The sequence below is a fragment of the Coloeus monedula genome (assembly GCF_965178545.1).
Source record: "Coloeus monedula genome assembly, chromosome: 1".
NCBI lineage: Eukaryota > Metazoa > Chordata > Aves > Passeriformes > Corvidae > Coloeus > Coloeus monedula.
In genome coordinates, this window is record NC_138781.1 from 146,488,826 (window position 1) to 146,503,468 (window position 14,643).

Below are 14,643 nucleotides of genomic sequence, written 5' to 3' on the forward strand. Positions count from 1 at the left end.
ACATCACATTTTTACAGATGATGTAAATTTATCAATAAAACACAAGCCTTCAGTTAGTCTGTGATGTCCTGCAATACAATTTTGTTTTTATTGTTAAGTCCTGTTTCCCCTGTGCTGATGCCAGGCAGAAGCACTCAGTTGTTTGTGTGGCAGCTCTTCCCTGGCAGTTCCCATCCGTAGGGGCAGTAACCTCACCCATGGTAATTCAGCTGCTTATGCTAAATCTGGAGACCACTTTGCATATTTTTCATGATTTTGCCCTTGTAAGAAGTCAAAGAATAAGAACTTTGTATGTAGTTGTATAAACTCCCAGCTCCTTGGTCTGTCAGCTTCTCATTGTGCTCTTCTTGCGGTTGTCTTTATCTACAGCAGGAATGGATTTGGTTTTTGAAAGAGCCACATACTCTATGCTTTATGTAAATAACATATGAAAAATTCTTTTCATATTAACTATTGAATTCTATTTTTCTGACAGAGAATGGGTTTCAAGAAAATGGGTTTGCAACAAAAAAAAAGAGATACCCAGATGGGCCTTTTCATCTTCTGCTTCCCTTGCCACAGACTGTACTTTCCATACTTTATTTGGAAGCAAAGAAAAGCAGTTGGCTATGTTCTGTAAACTTACTAAATTAAAGATGATAAATCCTCATATACAGACCAAAAAGACTGCTGAAATGTGTGTGATTCAACACTGGCTTTTCATGCTAGAGTAAGTAATGTGTATTTGAAAATAGACTGCAAATAGATGGCAAACTGGCTGGAAAGACAAAATGTATATAGAAACACTTATCTGCATACCTATTTTAAGGCAGGAGAAATAACATGTTAATGCACTGATCAGAACATACCACTTTAATAAGAACAGGATACTCTGAATTTCAGTTCCCAAGGAACTTTTGACAGTTTTTTACTGTAATCCTGATGCTTTAAAGACAGTATAAAAGTTGTCTAGACCTTTTTTGGACTACATGAATATACTACAGTTCATTGATATAGCTCAGAAAGCCCTCCCTATTTATAGCTCAGAGAGCTATAGTTATAGCACAGCTTTATTTTTCTGGACCTACTTACAGTTCCAGGACTTATTTATTTCTGGACATACTTGCTGACTTCACCCTTAGTAGGATGAGCTGGAACAGCTCTCTAGATTTTGTATTTCAGGGCCAGGATCTGCCTTGCAGTTTTATAGGAGGGGATCAGTGGAAACAGGAGAAGTTCAAGCTTAGACCCACAGTCTGTTCAAAGTGAATTCCTTGTAATCCAAATAAGAAAAAAATACAATTTGGTAGAGCTGCACTGCTGAGAGTTTAACGTGATGGCTGAATATATGCACAGGTGGGCTTATCTACAGTCTGCATAGCATATAAACATTCATAAAAGGTGGAAATGCAAGTGTTGTGTTTACACAGTGCAGGGAATGCAAGACCCAAGATCCAGGGCCCTGTGCTCACTAAACATCTGTAGTCTCTCTCCCTGGATTTGTGGGAGATCCAAGCAGGTGGAATTCATCAATGTGTAAAAGGAAACTAATCTGAATAGGTGCCATTATTAAAATGCATTGCAGTGCCAGATTAGCAGAAAAACAGGAAGGCTTTGAGAGGAGTGGGAAAAGCATTGTCCAGTGCTGAATAAAGTGCCAGTTACTCTCCTCCAGCCACACGTGTGTCGGTGCAAGGCAGGAGTGGATGAGGGGCAGCACGGGAGTGGCTGGGTCGTGTGGCAGAGGTGGGCAGCATGGGGTGAGGACTGGCCGAAAGCTGCGCAGCCGCCCTGCGCGGGTCTCAGCAGCTGTTGGTGTTTGCCAAGTCCACAGACTCCCCACTGCTCTGTGAAAGCCAAAGTGGACACACACTTCCACTGTTTCTCTGGCAAGGCACCAAAACTGGGCTGGCCAAAGGCCTGAGGCACAGAGGAGGCTGGCTCATCAAGCTGTGTGCTATCCATAGAGAGAGGCATTTTTTTAAGGAACCAGTATTTTATGTGTTGATTTGTTTCCTTCCCTGTTAAACACTGGTTCTGCTTTGGAGAGGGGAGCAAGAAAGCAAAATGTCGTGGAATGAGAGCCAGACCCTTCCCTGGGCACACTTTGGGTGCAGGTGGAAGCAGCTCCAGCTGTGTTCTCCTTCAGATAATCCCCCAGCCCCTGCCGGCCCCTGCAGCCTGTCAGTGTATGTTTCATCATCCTGCGTTTGTTCTTGGCGTGACGTCAGCTCTTTTGGGGTAATATCCTGCTACTCCAGAGGTCAGAACTGGTATGGTCATCTGTGAGTTGCTATATGAAGGCACAGACTATTGCAGCCAGTAGTATTGAAGGTCTGGAATGATCTTCTACAACTTCCGACTGCATTTCACATCATTTTAATAGAGGAAACTACCTCATTAAAAGATAAAGTATACTTTTTAATAGACTCGGCTGCTGCCTTGTGCAGTGGAAGGCTTGGAAATGTGTTGTGCACTGCTGGAAAGAGTTCAGTGCTGCTTTTGTCTTTAAGTGGAGAAAGATATGACATACCCACACTGAAAAATCCATACACTCTGCTCATGTTTTATAACCTCTTCCTCTTAACCCTAGCACAAGCACCCTCTCACACAAACAAACAAGCACACACTTCAATGTGTCCTCTGCTCTCTTGAGAAAAGCTGCTCATCTGGCTCCTGGTGGAACTTTGATCTCCTTCCTCCTGCTCCCTCAACATGGAACAGCCATTCCCTGGCTCCAGCCACAAGCTTGCTTGGTGACAGCATTGTTTCTGGGGACGTGCCGAGCAGCTGCAGTGCCTCACTGGATGTGTCCTACTGGGGACTGCAGCTCTCAGCTGGTAGAAAGCATTAATCACCGCGGTGGAGATGTACACAGATTATCAGCGCTAAAAATCATGGGAAATGGAAGTGGTGGGAGGGATTTGGGGGAAAAGCCAGTTATGAAAATGGCCTGATTTTTCAGGCATGAGTCATACCATTTATTAAAATAGGCTTTTGTACTTTCTAAAGCTTCCTCAGTTCTATGAAATCAGTGTAGAGCTAATATTTCTGTCTCTGCTGTGCATCAGCCTCTTTGAAAAAGTGGAAAAAGCTGTTTGAGCTCCATGCAGATCCTGGGATTTTATGTCAGAATCAGAAGCCGAAAGAAGATTTGCATGGATGTTACTATTTATATTTTATGTATCTGAACAGAAACTGTGAAGCAGCCAGGCACAGGAAGCACCAAAGCTGCAATATTAAGTGCTCCCAAACAGAGAAAATCCAAAATAAATATTCTGATTTTTTTTTCATCTCAACAGTAACATAAATAGTGAATGACCAGCTAAAACCCTTGCCAATGAAATTTGCAAACTCTAGGGATTGATGAGGCAGTAGACAAATAATTGAACTCTATCAATTAAATGGTCATTACCCCAAAAGAAATGGGGGTTTTGTATAGCTAATGGTATAACTACAAGGCAATACATCTAGGAACTGAGAATACAGGCTCCACTCGTTGCTGTGGAGCAGTGCTGTGCAGGGAAAGGAAGGTGTGCGGGGCACAAATTATTTCTATTTTATTCTATTTGTGCAGTACAGTGCAGTAGCAACTGTGAGCCTGATATGTACAAAAAGAAAAACAGCCAGTATGAAAAGGGGAATGAGGTTGTAATTTTGGGCATGCAGTTCAGATAAGTGGATTTTTAGGAAAGATAAAGAAATTCTGAAGAGGATTCAAGGAAGGCTAAAAAAACATCAGAATTTAGGGGGTAGTATTTATTCAGGTGATAAAAGATATGTTTGAGAGTTGGCTTCATCTCTTCACAGACTTCTTTGCAAAGATTTTTGACCAGATTGTATGTAACTTTCTAATGAAGGTGTGACAAAATCCAGGGATTAGCAGCTAAAGTTAAGCAAATTCAGCTTTGAGTTAAATCTTTATTGTCTGGCAGGGCAAATGACTGAAGGCTTGAATAGCTTGTAAAGGGAAGAGTGAAGTGGTCAATAAATGCTTTAAAGTATAAGTAAACTAATTTTTTTGTAAGATTAAAAGATAGTTGTTAAACTTTGTTTCTGGGAGAAATTTTGTGGCCTGTGTATGTGGGAGGTTAGACTGGTGGGTTGTGACCGTACCTCCAAAGATTGACATCGATGAGTATATGTTAGCGTTGGTGCCTTTCCTTCCAGGACCATAAATGCTCTTGTGTGCTTTTATGGTTTTGGAGGTTGCCAGTCACCATATTTTTACTTTACTCTGTTTGGTACATTTCTTTCTGTTGCATAAGGTGAACATTGTAACACAAACATGTTGCCACCTGAACAGCCATGAATTAAATTGGAACGAGAAACATGAATTCACCCCACCTTGTTCTTTGCATCGCCCTCATAATGTAAAACTACAGGTCCTGACACTCGTCAGCCATGGCTTGACTGTTAAAGACAAGGTGAAATGGGTGCCAGTTTGCTTTCTATGCTGCACTGTGAAGAGCAGTGAACTAATTGAGGAGTAGTAATGTCAATCCCTATCTAGAGCAGCAGCTTCCATGAGAGGTACAGATACCTGGAGCAAGAGCCTTGTGAGCTGCCGCAAGTTTATCTGCTACTGCCTCTGAGTCAACACCCAGAGGTAACAACCTCTAAATTACCTTTAAAGAAACCGCTCCTGGGCAAATCTGTGCAACCCTCTCAGCATTCTGCCATCGGTTTGGAAAAGCTTTTCACTCCTACTTTCCTCTGCTGCTTGCAGCAAAATGTGAGCTGCTAAAGCAGTTGAGCTGAGCACCCGTGACTGCACCTGTACCTCACACCCAGCAGCTTTCAGTGCAACAAACCCAACCTTCTGTGTGTGCCCTGCATCCAGCATTCACATAGTTGGGATTTACCAAGGACAAGGGCATGTGTAGATTCTCCTGGTTCTTGCTGAAAGTCAGCCACTGCACCTGAGGAGAGCTTTCAGAGGCAGCCAGCTTCCACATCTGCCTCCCCCTCCTCAACCTCTTCCTTCTGATCCGTGGTCTGGAAATTCCCTTTTCCACACCTTTCCAGATACACTCATCCTTAGGCTGAGTCACAGCCTGGACATTTAATCACAAATCACGAATAAGTCAGATGATTTAAAAAAAAAAAAAAGAGCTCCATGAGGCACAGAATTAATTTTGGTTAGAGATTTTATTTGATGATGTATGCATAAGGAGACAGTCTGAGCTATTCTACTCCTATTTATATTTTTAACTTCTTTTTAAATATGTAAAAAATTACATGATGCTACAAGCACATGATATGTGAACTATCCTTAGAAATGAGGAGGTTAAAATACGAAAGTCAAGGAGCACACCAAATTCTATACTGGTGCTGCATGTCATAAGCATTTTGGCTGCAAACCCTTTGTTGTGTAAATCATATACAAATATTCTCCGACACACAGTCATTGGACTTAGCTTTTCCAGTTGCACTCATTTATTGTATAAAAATTTACCTTTCTATGGACTGAAGTAGTTACAGCAGAGATTAATGACCTCAATGGAAAACCTAAGCTTTGCTGCTTTAAGTATATAAATAAGACAATATTTCAGTCAAAACAAGTATTGTTATTCTAAAATATGTTCAGTATCTTGGCATAAAAATGTTTACATTATCTAGTTGCATGGTCAGTAATTCCCGAATTTCAGAGTGCTTGACAATGTCTGCAGCACGAGTGTGTGTTTGTCTCTGATTATCGTAATTTCTGAGTACTGTCAGAGCACTGCAGTTAATGACACAAACAACAGAATAATTTTAGTTAAAAACTGTGGTGTCATAATATTTAACTTGACTCAGAAACCATACTGGTATTTCTTACACTGAATGGTTGTCCACAGCAGTTCTCTTTCCAAGGGAGCATTTGTGGAGCCCTCTTTGATTTAAGATTATGAATCACAGTAGTGCTGAATAAGTAGAGCTTGCCTTTTTCAGACTGAGTTTGAGATGGCCTCAAATTAAAAAAAAAATTGTCTTTAAATTAGGTTATTCTAATAATGTGGTAAGATATTGATAGATATTGCTACTTTTACTTATTATGTCAGTGATCTTAAAATGAAACTGGTAGCTGTGAACACCTACGTACTAACTCTGCCTCTGGTAGCAAATCCTTTGGGGGATGTAGGCAAATCTCCAGATCTCTCCTCCTCTACTTCCGTTCTTCAAAAATAGTGACTGTTAGTAAGTGTTGTTTAATAGTAGTGCATATGATACGTATCCAAAATGGGGAGCACAGCAGCAGTGTGTACCTGCACTAAGTAACGTGTCAGAACACAGTAACGAGTTACTTGCAATGCTAAATTGGACTTAACAAAGCCATTTTGCATCCCTGAGGACACAGTAGATTCAGCAACAAAATGAAGCAGACAAAAGCTAAGTGGCTTTTGCCACTTTTCCATCTTTTCCATGTTTTCCATCTTTTTGACAGAACCAGGCAATCTAAGGGATGCCTTGCAGCCTGCGCCGCGTGACTCTGGGGCAGATGGCCTGTGTGGCAGCTTGGGCACAAGCATGTGCAGTTCAGAGAAATCCTGTGTCTTGATTATTCCTCGTGTCCCAGAGGCAGAAGTCCATTTGTACAGACAGTGGCCTCTCTTACAGTGGCCCATGCTGGCAAGGGACATGCTTCTTTTCAAGATGGTCTGACCTCATAAGGCAGTTTCTGCATCCACATAGAAGATGGTGCCTTGAGGAGCATATCTAGGACTGGCATCTTTCTTATTGTCTGAGTGACTTGACATACCTGGAGAAGGTGACTGGGCTTTTTCCTCTTTGAGGTTATTTCTTCAGCTCACAAACATCAGATGGCTTACTGGCAGTTTACGTATAAATACAGCCTATTTTGCAAGGTTGTAATGTGTAGTGTAGTTCTGTGGGGTCCATGAAGAATAACCTGAGACACAAGGAGGTGTTAAGAAGGGATGAGAGCAAGAAAGACTGGGTTGGGGATGAGAATGAAAGGAAAGCAGGCTAGCAGGGCTTCAGGCTCTGGGCCTTGCGTATCACCTTGGACTCTGCTGGTTTTTGGAACCCATATGTTGGGCAGAGCAAAAGCTCTGTGTCTGCAGTAGGAGGCTGAGTGACTGAGTCATGTAATCCTAGATTTGACTGACCTCAGTGCATGCCTGTGTTGTTGTTTATACTTTACACATAAATATCTATAGCCCACCAGTTCTTACGAGTGAGTATTGCAAGAAATGTAATTTATAAACTAGGAAAATCCAGAATTTGGATTCTTCATTGAAAAGGTCAGCTGTGGGAAATTATTTCTGTGGAACGTGATCACAGAAGCTGGGTGAAAATGGAGAAGAATGCTGCCAAACACCTACTGCACTATTTTAGATGCTGCAGTAGTGATGCAGAGAGTACTCCAGAAGGCTTTCCTGCAATCAGGACCTGAGGGAGTCAGAGCACTTTCAGGACCTGGCACAGAGCTCCATCCAACTACTGCGCTTTTCATCGCTGTTAAGACGCAGCATCGGTGGCAGCAAACACGCAGACATTACAGTGATGTTGCACTCTGGGGTAGGTTTGGCGCTCCTACTCTGACACCAGCAGCCTGGGATTTGTTCTCAGTGTCAAAACAGGTTGTGATTAAGATTTTTGTTCATTATGTAAGAAATGATTTTTGGCCAGGTGCCTGTTCCCAAACCTTTTGTATCCGTGCGAAGGAGGGAAGTGGCCTGCAGGAAATGTCAGGGACGTGGTATCTGTGGTGAACAAGACAGAGGAAATACACAGGTCTTGATTCTTTGCTGCCCTGTAGCTCTGAATAAGGTAGTTGGACAGAGCTCCCAGGGGCTGATCTAGACTGATGAATTTACAGAAAACTGGACGTAAGGAGCTATGTCTGGTCTGTAGTGAGCAGCAGCAGCAGGCAGCATACAGAAGAAGCATGCATGGAGGTGGACCATTATGCAACCTGTCATGGAGAGGTGAATACTTCTATTTCCACTTGGCAATAAAAAGTGCATGTCATTAATCAAAGTGGTGTAAAAGATTCTTTGCAGCATTTGCCACTACAATTCCTACTTTGTTACTGTTGCTGTAAAGGGTGTATACTTCACATGTGTAAAGTATACACCCATGTGAAGCCACCCATGTGAAGCTGACCGCCTTCCTCCTCTTTCTGAATCTGCACAGGGGAAGAGGAGAGCTCTGAGCTTTGCTTCCTTACAGCAAGGTCTGTAGTGCACAGGTTGCACATAGGTAGGCTTGGATTTCTTTCTGTGCCTACCAGGCACAGACATTCTATCCATTTCTTTTCCTAGTGTCCAACAAGCACCATTTTATGGACAGCAGTTTGCTCTACCAGTGCAGAATGAACTTCCGCCGGCGGCGGCGATTAATGGAGCTCCTCACTGAGAAATCTCGCTTGATGCCAGAAAGCCATGACAGCCCATTTTGCCTGCGCAAACAGAACCATGACAACAGGAAACACACCAGTTTTCTCTCAGGTGATTCATTAATTATACTGCTGTATGTAGAGTGATTCTGTGGAATATTAAAAAATTGGTTTTGGACAAGGGGTTTCAATGTTCGAAAAAAATGCAGGGCTGAGTATTATGTGTCCCTGTTCATAGGGATTGTCCATTCACTCAGTTTACCAAACCTATATATCCGTGGGGTGTATCTGTATCAAGGGAATTTCAGATGCTGATCAAAATTTGGTGTCCATGTTCAAACCGACCTGGTTAAGTTGACCAAACTCAAAGTAATTTGTCATACATTCTATGTGAAGTTTTCAAGAAGATTAAAAGTGAGGGGAAGGGACCCTGCAGAATTTGTGTACAGCAATATCTAGTAAGAACTGAAAGAAGGGAAAGGAAAACTGGAAAAACCTAGTTCCCTATATTAAAATGCCTCTTAGAAAACACTGCAGTGGGAGCAGTTCAGCCATCCTGTTAGTGACAGCATTACTCTCATGCAGTGACTCTGCTAACAGTGTAGGACACACTAACCCATTCCCAGTGTTGTCAGTGAAAGCATGACAAGCAAAAGTTGATGCTTTTCTAAAAAGAAACAGGGAAATGGCTTAATAACTAGTACGAGCTCCCTTTCTCTCTTTGTTTTCTCTCTGCTTGTAGTGAGTCCCACCAAGGAGATAAAGATTGTGTCGGCAGTGCGGAGGAGCAGCATGAGTAGCTGTGGCAGCAGCGGGTACTTCAGCAGTAGCCCAACGCTCAGCAGCAGCCCCCCCGTGCTCTGCAACCCCAAGTCTGGTGAGCACCAGCACGGCTTATGATGCACAGCAGCCAGAGTGTGGACATCTCTTTGGGAGAAGGCTATGTGAAGAATGCCAATCATCACACCTAAGCTTATGTTTCCAAGAATATATTAAAAATTCACAGTGTCACAGGTTTTGTAGGCCAGAGGGAATTACTAGCCTGAAGTCCTGTTGAACACAAGCCAGATTTCTGCCTCCAGTAATCTCTGCATCAAGTCCATAATTGTGGTTTGAGCTGCAGTTTATCTCTTAGGAGAGATCTCTTAGGAGAGGCCTAGATTTGCCTCTTCACTGCCAAGCTCTGAACTGGTTCAAATCTCCTCCTAGAGACATTCCTTAGGTGCAAGTCAGAGGAGAGTTTAACTATGCAGTGACCACTTGAGCTGCCATGAAATAACACCTCTCAGAAAACAGTAGCCTCTAAAAAAACCTGAGGCAGCATTGTTTCAGCCTGTTAGAGACCATTCGAACATTTTCATTTGTTTTAAGTCTTACACTGGTCTGTTCAGAAGGTAGAAGTAGCGTTGAAGCTTATTTTCCTTTTGAAAGGATTTCCTATCCCATGCCGGAAGGTTAAACACACCCATTCTTCCACAGTTCGCTTTAAATTGTTTCTTACTGTACATCTGGAAAGGGAAAAACAGACCAAGATAGATATTGTTTCAGCCTCTCTGTTTCCCTCAGAAACAGCCCTGAATATCAAACAGAGCCCCTGCTGCCCTTTGAGTTCCTTGTTATTTCAAATCACCAGTAGTGTGGGGAGTACTGTACACTGGGGTAAGGCTTCAATGGATATGTGTAATCTTTGCTTTCAGAAGGATGCTGGCATTTGAAGTGATTACAAGAGAGTGCCTCAAGCACTAGGTGAATGCTGTTCAAAACATTGACCATTTACTTCAGAGATGAGTGAACTAAAGTGCATATTATTCCTGCTGTGCAGAGTGGCCATCAGAAAGGGAAGGATATTTTCCTTCTCTCTCCTGTTAGCACATTTCCTTCCCTCTGCTTAAGCTTTGCTGGGAATTCAGTATGAAGCTCTGAACTAAAATAATTGGAAGGACTCAGTAGGATTATATGCTCAGAAGCCATAACCCTCTCCAGCAGCCTGGGAAATGCTGTCAGTTCTAGTGGCCATCACATCCTCGGAGTGTGTTGCTCTTGGGTGTTCAGCACCACCTTCCAATATGCTCACACCTTTATGCAGGGGGCTTGCCCCTGTATAGAGGGTATACAGTATCATGTTTTGGCAGAATATCTCTCAGGTATACATTCCAGAAATGCTCTGGTAGCTTTTGTATGGGGAGCTGTTTGTCCCCAGTACATTAATTACATCCTGGAAAATTTTCTGGGACAGATAAAACAGCATTCATGTGCTATCCATAAATGTGTGTGTTATCTGAAGTATGCCAACTATTCTGTTCATTTATGGTTCTGATTTTATATGAAGTGTCAGCCCATGAGTAGTGAGAACAAGTCTATTTAATGCAGCTGATTACACAACACTGGAAGAAAAACAACAGGCTGATGTTGCTCTTGCATAAATTTTTTAGAAGAAATTTTCCCTTAGGACTGGTTTTCAAACTCTGAATAGCTTTAACAGACTCATATTTGAAAGAAGACAGCAATGGGCTTATAAACTGATTTTTAAGAAGTATACAGTTACTGGCAATGTAGGGTTATTTTTCCCAGAGCCGAAGTACAGATCCACATGTCAGTTCACATAGGTTAACATAAGGCTGTCAGATGTAAATGTTATGAGGAATTCTTAATCCTCTGATGACTATAAAGAGACTTTGTTCACAAATAGCTTCCTGCTATCCAGACCCTGAGCTGTTGCTGAACTACATGCTAATAAACAAAAGGCAGAGGTGTATTTATTGTCAGACAAGCTCTCTTGCAGGCAAGCACTTAAAAAACACCCAGGTCATGACTTGACCAATCATGTAGAAAAACAATCATCAAACAAAAAAAAATTTCAGGAGGTATAATGAAGGGAGGCACATAAGGGAACCCTGCATGGATGATTTACCTGATTCCGACTTATCAAATGAGCACAATCGTTCAGTTTTCTAACATTGACCAGACAGGCTCTGCGAAGTGTAACACTGGCTAAATGACAGTTTGTCAAAATGCATGGGAAAGTAAAAAAAAGGCATTGGTTTGTCTGCTAGAATTCTCCCTGTTTCCATGAATGTCATAAAGAAACTCAAGAATGTCTTCAAATACCATCTGTGAGAAATTTTGTCTCCCACCTGTGACTGAAAAGACAGATATTGTCAAAATTATTTACCACTAAAAGAAAAACAGACATAATTTTAAGGGTGAAGCAGGCAAATAGGGTGAACAGCATATATCTTTATGTTGTCCTCTGTGTCGTGAAGCATTTATGGAAAGATAAAAAATTATACACAGGATGGTATTGATTTGCTTTGGCAGAACTTTAGATTTACTTTGTTCAGAGGAAAATTATGCCATTATATAGGAAGGCAACAGGGACCTGCAGAAACTTACTGGTATTTCCTTTCATTTAAAATCCCAGACACCTGTAGGTTACCTAGTCCGTCCCTGGATAAGATGGGAGTTATAGGTCTGTGCCTACAGCTGCAGAAATGTCTTGAGATAATTACTCACCTGAACAGGATTTTCTTGCTACTTAATTCTGTGATTCAAACCTGACTCAGATGAAATAGCAGAGAGCACCCAACAAGTACACAGTAACCTGTCAAGGAAAGCTGCTCCATGCCAGGAAGGTTGGTCACTTGTTTCAACACTGGACGCAGGAAAAGCCACTTCTGATTTTTGTGATAGTGTTTAGGGGATTTTGATTGCAGGCAACAAAGTCTGTCGGCTAAATGCCCCAATTTTCCAAAGATCTCATCATTTATACTTGGAGTTATTCTGCAGGCTTTTCCTTGGTTCTCTTACTAATTTCAAGCAAGTCTGCAAGAACTGAAAGCATGAATGGGAAGTGGGGCCAAAAAAGAGGTATACCGACACTGTATCTTATTTATTAGGGGAAACTCCAGAGGAATGTTTTCATTAAATATTCATTTCTGTACCTCCACAGTATTAAAGAGACCTGTGACTGCTGATGAGCTCTTGATGCCCGGAGCCCCATATGTTAGAAAAACTTTTACGGTATGTCTTCAGTATTTTTCTTTATTTTCTGCATGTTATATGCATAGGGCAATCCAAACAGACATTTTCTGATGGGATAATTAGAGCTTATTTGCATTTGCTGAGGTTTGTACTTTAAAATCCCAAACATCATGATCAGTACTTCCACAAATTTCAGGTCTGTTATGGCATTTGTTTATCCTGTCTTTATGCCGGTGTGATACTGCTGACTTAAAAGGGGTGTAGAATTACATAAAGACAGTAACATTTGTATTATACAAACTCATCCAGACTTGGTGCTCCTGCTCTGCAGGAGTGGATCAGCTACCCAAACTGAAGCTTTCTACCAGGGTCTTTCTATATGATGGGACAGAAAATTCGACTGACATACATTATTAGAGCCTTTCTTTAAAGACATTTTTGAACCTAGTCATTGGAAGCATTGCTTTTACAGCCTCCTAGTTCAACAAAAGAAGTTCACTAAAAGCAAGAAGAATCATTTGGATAGAGCCTTTCCCATGAGTGACACAGCAGCCTGTACTCTACTATGTGTTGGAAGCATAGAAATGTTGAAATTACGTCTTCGACCATTTAGAAGTTGCCCCCTAGAATTTCATGGAGCTGCTTGAAAGTGATCATGTCCTTTCCTCTTTCCAGATCGTTGGTGATGCCGTGGGCTGGGGTTTTGTGGTGCGGGGGAGCAAACCCTGCCACATCCAGGCTGTGGACCCCAGTGGGCCAGCAGCTGCAGCTGGGATGAAGGTGGGTTTTCAAAATGGGATGATTCCCCAGGGGAAGTTGTGCTGCTCAGTAAAGGTCTTGGGCTACCTGTATTTGGGGAGGGAGAGGTGCTTTTGTTTCCAGTGTTGAGTGTCTTTGTCTCAGTTTCAGGCATTTGTGCACAGTGAGTTCTGTTGCCTTTCCACCCCCTCCTGTTTGTTTCCTTCTGTCCTTGAGATTCTTGAAGTCTCTCAATTATCCTTTCCAAGTTGCTTTTTAGACCTTTTCCCTTTTTGAGGTGGCTGTTTATTCACATGATTGGCTGGTTTTGGTGCCGGTGGTGTTCTGTTTTTTTGATTGGTTTTTTTAAATGCTACACAATTTTAGCTTCCCTCTTTACTTTCCAATTTATGTGATTACTGGTATGCAGTTTCTGGACTTTGCCTGTATAGGAACAGGCAAAGTCAGACATACCTAGTGAAAGTGAAGCTAGCATAGCCCATTGTTCAGTGCAAAGCAGTCACGATTCAACACAATTTGGAAAGAACAACGGATGATACTTTCACATTTCACAAACAGATGAAATAGTTTCATAAGTGATTTAAGAATCAATAAATACACCTTCCACTTTTAGCTTTCGCACTGCTAATGCAGAGCCCACTGACTTACCTGCGGGCTTGGATCACATCCTGCATATATCTGTGAATTAATCTTTGCCTTGTACAAAGAGAAAAATAAAGGCAAAGTATTATGTTAGGTACAGATATAAGCAAGAAAATTAAGGTAGCTGCTACACCTGCTTCAATGGCCAGAAAGATTAAAGTACCAGTTTATGCCATGCTTTATTGTATGGCAGCAACACAGATGAAGGTTTTAGGTGTATTCCACATGCACCCTGGTTTGCCATGAATTTTTTCCAGCCTTCTAATTCATCACACTCATCCCAGTTGCCTCTCACCTGGGTATTCACACCCACCAGGTGTAGGCCACAGCTCCAGGGATGCACATCCTGCCCACTGCACGGTGCCAGACCTGCCTTGGGCCCCTCCTTAGCGAGTGCATGACAGGGGTTTCTGCTCTCTGGCTGCTGATTCTTTTTTTAATGAATCTTTCAAGAACATACTGTCTTTGAAAGTTTTTTTTTTTTAAGTCCAGGCAGGCAGGCAAAACCCCTGGGACAGGGAATGGCAGCTGCAGATCTTGTTGGTACATGCAGCACCCAGACACATCCTGCTGGCAAACAGCTTGAATTCTGAGGGAGATGGAATTTTTTTGTATGTCTTATACAACACCTAAATATAATATGCCGTTACAATTTTTATATGAAGAGTATAGTTTTCAGATAATGATCCTGCCTAAAATTTAAAGGACCTAAATTTAAAAATAAGTGACTAATTAATGTGTATTTTCTAGATCCTGAACTTGGGAGTTTAGTATTTTACAACACCTTCTGTTCTCTGAATATAGACACTAGCAGTAAAGTGGAGGAATTCTGAAACCTGACTTGTCAAAAACAGCACTGCAGTGTCATATGTGTAACCCCATGGGGTTGCAGAGGTCTACCCGAACCATTCAAGACAGATGAATGCAAAATAGTTCAT

At 41.9% G+C, this 14,643-nt stretch overlaps 1 protein-coding gene across 2 annotated transcripts in view; it reads left to right on the plus strand.

Annotated features, from left to right (window-relative positions):
* The window catches only part of DEPTOR (DEP domain containing MTOR interacting protein), an 82,776-nt gene that overhangs the window by 41,822 nt on the left and 26,311 nt on the right, over positions 1-14,643 (plus strand). For both annotated transcript variants that reach the window (XM_082291935.1, XM_082291936.1), the window contains 4 exons: positions 8,250-8,435; positions 9,066-9,200; positions 12,273-12,343; positions 12,980-13,084. In XM_082291935.1, the coding sequence (XP_082148061.1) occupies positions 8,250-8,435; positions 9,066-9,200; positions 12,273-12,343; positions 12,980-13,084 (497 nt within the window). The remainder of the gene's footprint in view (positions 1-8,249; positions 8,436-9,065; positions 9,201-12,272; positions 12,344-12,979; positions 13,085-14,643) is intronic.